The following is a 5,834-nucleotide window of genomic DNA, read 5'->3' as shown; positions in this document are numbered from 1 at the left end:
TCAGCTGCAACTATGTCCCCCTCACTATCATTCGCCTTAAAAAACAAACTCTCTGTGCATGGTGAATGCAAACAGGCAGGGATTTTTGCCGGTTTGGGAGGGACAAAGAAAGTGTAGGAAAGAGAACAAAAGAAGAAGACAACTACTGTGGAAAATAGAATTTTTTTTACAAAGAAACATGAGGGCATTTCTCTCCTTACTTGATATGCTGAAACAGCAGACAGTTTTAATCAGCATCCCAACAATGAATTTTTTTAATTTCCAAGAGCTATACTTCTGGGTTTACATGGTTTACATTATCAGTGTAAATCAGACCTTTGAAGCTAGTGAGGGGCTCTGGGAACAGGAAGAGAAGATGAAATCCAGCCCCAACCAAAATGTATTTAATTAAAATAAAACATTTCACAATCTCATTTTAATACCTCAAGATCTGTTTATTTCGGTCTGAAGTCAGTTAAAATACACTAAGACACGTTCCTTTTGTTTAGTTGTAATGGAAACGGGAGCATAAATAATGGGACACATTTCATTCACCATTTGGGCATATAGGATAGGACAGATAGGAGTAATCGATCCTCTTCTTCTCTCATGCTTTTTAATGTTTGCTGGTGCCCTGTGTCTTGGTTTGTCAGCCTTCCCAGTATAGCCTATATAGAGGATATGCATGTGACACTGACAACCTGTGAACACAGACAATCAGCATCAGCCCAACCACTCTCATGGAACTATTTTTATAAACTTACTAAAATATTTTACTTTTGCTATCTTGATTCAAAATGAAGGTCAACTGGGACTGATCAGCTCTATAATAGCATAGAATCTCCATTTATTGTTTCTCCATTCCTTTTAATTTGTCACTCATGTGAACATATGTTTGAACACATACAATTAATTTAATGGCACTGCAATCAGAGTTCAAGATAGTTTCAACCAGCAGGTTGTACCAGAGCTTAAGATGGCAAACATTCCTTTCTCAGGGTGTGTCAGTGTCAAATCAGCAGAGCTGTGGGACATGAAATAGAGGAGCCATTTTTCTTTATTTAGCTACTGACCCATTTGGGAAACTTGCTTTTCCACAGTTTGTTTGTAGATTCAATCTGGCTCATGGACACTTCAGAAAGAGCGGGTGAATGCCAAGGGGGACAACAACTTGGATCTTCCTGAAGATCACAAATGTAATGCCTGGGTTGATCGCCAGCTGTTCATCCATCTCCTATTCTCTCAGTTGAACTTAACCATGCACTCTTTAGTGTTCCCACACACTATCCATGTGTGATGGATGAAGGTTTCCGCACAGCAGTGCACACACAGTGAGAGCCAAATACCTCGAAACACACAGCGAGACACCTGCCGTTTAAACAAGAGAAGAGAAGAAGAAGTGCCCCGAGCTCTGACAGAGCTGTGTGTTGTTCTCTTTTGATCAGGCAGGCTGGATGAGCAGACTGCTGTGCTTCTCAGGACTCCAGGCACTTGCTTTTTTTTACTTTTTATACGATGATGTTTACTTTAAACTGTAATGAAATCACACCTCCCATCATGTTGTGCACTCTGGGAAGTTGAGCAGTCACAGTGCTACTGACACTCTCAGCTGGAGCAGATGTTGCGATACACACTCAAATGTTCAAGAATAATAAGAGATTAGGAGCTGCTCTGAGTGTTAAGATAGTGTCTCAAGTGATGTGAAATGAATTCCTCTGTCAGGGTCGATATATCCAGTTCTGTTCTTGTGTTTATTTTGGTATATTCACAGGTCAATACTAAAACAAGAATTACAAGTGAAACCCAGATTTTCCTCTTAAAATTCCCTTGAAATACATTTTTTTCTCTTTTTATGAAAATATCATGTGCAGTATATTCTGTATTTAATTTTTAGAACACTTAAAGCCATGATACTTGCAGTTTGTTTGATGGGCATGATCAAACCCATGCTTCAGCATGGCAGAAAATGGGCACATTGCCCTTTTTATCTAACCTTTCCCATTTCTCAAGTTGACATGTCTGTTTGTTTTTCAGAAATCTTGGGATCTTTACTAAAATTAAAGATATGGTTCTGTGGGTTTGAACAATGCCTGCCCACTAACATGCATCTCTAAGAGAGGAGGTATTATACTTCCCTATAATATGAAACCATCAGACTCTGTGTTGTTTGACCAGGATGTTTACTGAACCACATTTACATGAAGGTTTATCAGGGTAATGACATTTTATGGTGCATTTTTTTATTTGGGTTTATTCTCCTTCCCCTGCTTCCCTTGTGTGTTTCTCTCTCTCTATGTCTGTACGTCGGAGTGGCGAGCTCCACGCTCCCTCTTTGGGCTCCCTGTCTGCAAGCACCTGGTTCTCATCAGTCTACAGTACATCAACACTGCCTCTTCACCCACTTATCGTCAGATTGGTCAGTTAGCTACTGTGGTAGATACTTCTCAGCGCTTCTTGTGTTTGTTTTGCTTGTGAGTATTTTGTTGTGTGTTTCTACTCCCGAATCCCATCTTCACTTGTGCTTCAGGACCACGCTCTCCCTCAGCCAGTGCTTACTACCCCCTGGCCTCTGCCTTCCCCACAAATATCTTAGCACTCTCCATCTTCATCCCCTGCTTCCCCTTTACAATAAATATCTCTAATTATTATTCTCAACAGAGGGGTGAACAAACAAACTAGTAGAATGGATAGTTATCAGATGAGGAGCCTTCAATTAAAAATAAGGATGTTACTGTTTAAGGTAGGACACTTTTTGTCATGTAGTCATTAATTTTTAGATTTTTGTCTATTTTGCTTTCATGTCTTCTTTTACTCTGATGGAAAGAAAGCTTGTTTTAAGCCTTCTACCGTACATTGGTTTGCATGTGTAGATTTCTTCTTAATTACAAGTTAACAAGTTAATCTGCATATTTAAACATTACATTTCATGGGGGGAAGACTCTTGATGTAAGTCATTAAGTGGGAAAGTTCTGTGGTGATAAGGTTCAGTTATTTTGTTTATTCAATTCACCTGCAAAGCCTTGCCAAATGTACGCCAGTAATTGCATCTTAATTAGTTAACGAATAATTTGTATATTAATGTGGCAACTGTGTTGACATTATTAGACACAAATTTTACTGTATTCACCTGTAGTGTCTCCATGAGGTACAGTACATTAGCCTGGTTGGCCATGATTGCCTTAGCTAAACTTTAGCTAACTTATTACAATAGTTCATGAATCACGCATGTCAGCAAGACACAAGTTAACTATATTTGTTTTTTGGCTTTTGGCTAATTAGCTGTAAACTTGTGGCACCGGTAGCTCAGTCTTTTGTTCATCACCACTCACCTTCACACAAGCCAAGAAAAGCACAACTGGAATAGGAGCTTCTGCCTGTCTGTGTGTCTGATGTGTTGATGCTGCACTGCTGCTTGGAGATGTTGAAGTTTCATCTCCCGACCTGATTAATTTAAATTTGTGCTTCCTCGCTCCTGGAGGTACATTTGAGTAATTGAGATGACCTTCAAGATGGTGCGCTGAAATGAAAATGGCCCTAACAGTATCAGTCAGTTCCATGTACTGAACTCTTTCTATTCATCTATGCTAAGGAACAAGTTTTTCATTCAATGGCACCTTTAAAAAAAATCCCACTGCCTTAACCCAAGGCCAATTGATTTCGTATCAAAAGTGTAATCATGAATGGTCAAGAAGCACTCAAACAACTAAAAACATTGGGATTTATGATGGTGGTGGGTGCTCCGGCATCCTCCCACCGTCCAAAGACATGCAGGCTACGTGAACTGGTGTCTCTGAAATTGTCCTTAGGTGTGAATGTGTATGTGTGGCCCTGCGACGGACTGGCGACCTGTCCAGGGTGTACCCCGCCTTTCGCCCAATGTAAGCAGGGATTGGCTCCAGCCCCCCTGCGACCCAGTACGCAGGATAAGCGGTTGACGATGGATGGATGGATGGAAGATTTATATCTGCATCAGTTTTTTTTAATTACCACACAAAAATACTTTTAACTGTAGGCGATCATAGGGATACATACATGGAAAGCATTTGCTTTGAGATGTACTGTGTCAGGTAAAACAGACAAGTGTCTGTGTCAGGTAAAACAGAAAGCTCCCTCCAACCTTTAGGCGGCGCTGTGCCCAACGACCTCCAGACTCTGCTCTCTTTAATGAAGTCTCCTCCGCTGCTCTCTTCCCATTGGCTGGTGTCACGGCCGCTTCCTGCTACGTACCGCAGTTCGCAGCGTTGTGTACTTTGGTTTACGGATGCTGAGGAGGGCCGTTTGGTACTCACACTGTAAACACTCAGACGGGTTTTTGTCGGTCAGTTTTGGCAACGGACTGTAAGAATCCCGCCGGTCACAGATGGCCGAGTGCTCCGAGCCTGCCTCCGTCAGCTCCGCGGTGAACGGAGAGCCGAAGAAGGAGAGGAAGGTGGCTGTTATCACCGGCATCACCGGGCAGGTAACTGTTAACGCCACCCATTCAAACACCATCTGATTACGAGCTGCTTTTAATGCAAGCAAACGTCCAATTGCTCCTGATTTCTTTTCTAGCAAGGGGGGGACGTTTGTTTATAGTTCCCGGAAGCGTTTACAGTCTATATTTTACACTTGTGCCAGGTGCTACATCCCAGCCTGTCACTATTTAACCCCCCCTCTCCTCCTTTGCCCTACAACATATCTTTTCTGTCTTTTGCCTCTGGCGTTTGAGGTGTGTTAATCCATTATATTGACTTAAATTAGCTACATTACACACACACACACACACATACTCACACACACACACACACTTACACACACACACACATACATACTCACACACACACATACTCACACACATACTCACACACACACACACACATACATACTCTCACACACACACACATACACACACTCACTCACTCACTCACTCACTCACTCACTCACTCACTCACTCACTCACACATACTCACACACACATACTCACACACACACACACACACACAGACATACTCATACACACACACACACACACACACACACTCACACATACTCACACATACACACACATACACACATACACATACATACACACATACTCACACATACACACTCACTCACTCACTCACTCACTCACTCACTCACTCACTCACTCACACACACACATACTCACACACATACACACACTCACTCACTCACTCACTCACTCACTCACTCACTCACTCACTCACTCACTCACTCACTCACACACACACACATACTCATACACTCACTCACTCACTCACTCACTCACTCACTCACTCACTCACTCACTCACACACACACATACTCATACACACACACACTCACTCACTCACTCACTCACTCACACACACACATATACTTTGGACGTTTGGACGTTTTGGCAGGTGTATTTATATCATGATGACGTACAGTAGGTTTTAAGATGTCAGATTGTCACCCGCCCTCCTGCTTCTCTGCCATCTTTGGACCACCATGGAAATAAGTCTTTAGTATAGTGTCATAGTATCATAGTATCGTGATATTTGCCATGGCAATACTGTATCGATACACGGACTCCAAATATCGATATTTTATTATATAAGTTGCAGATGGGACTTTTAACTTTTTGGTACTAGAATGATAAAATCTATTGCTTTTTTAGTCCACTAGAAAACTTAACAGGACCATACATCACTTGTAACTAGACTAATCCTTCTTTACTAAATTGACTACTAGTTAAGTTAGACTGCATTATTTTGCTTTGTGAAAACCCAAAGATATTCAATTGACTGAAGAAAAGGAGCAAATCCTCATTTGAGTTGATGAAACCAGAAAACGACGCAGTTATCACAATAGTCGAGTAGTAGTTTCAGCTC

At 41.5% G+C, this 5,834-nt stretch overlaps 1 protein-coding gene across 1 annotated transcript in view; it reads left to right on the top strand.

The window, feature by feature from the left end:
- The first annotated feature begins 4,200 nt into the window (after positions 1 to 4,200).
- The window catches only part of gmds (GDP-mannose 4,6-dehydratase), a 177,830-nt gene continuing 176,196 nt past the window's right edge, over positions 4,201 to 5,834 (top strand). Inside the window, exon 1 of the mRNA XM_046049763.1 lies at positions 4,201 to 4,438. Within this exon, the coding sequence (XP_045905719.1) occupies positions 4,340 to 4,438 (99 nt within the window). The 5' untranslated portion in view covers positions 4,201 to 4,339. The remainder of the gene's footprint in view (positions 4,439 to 5,834) is intronic.

Source organism: Micropterus dolomieu, linkage group LG05 (assembly GCF_021292245.1).
Source record: "Micropterus dolomieu isolate WLL.071019.BEF.003 ecotype Adirondacks linkage group LG05, ASM2129224v1, whole genome shotgun sequence".
Classification (NCBI taxonomy): Eukaryota; Metazoa; Chordata; class Actinopteri; order Centrarchiformes; family Centrarchidae; genus Micropterus; species Micropterus dolomieu.
This window is presented reverse-complemented; position numbering and strand designations above follow the sequence as displayed.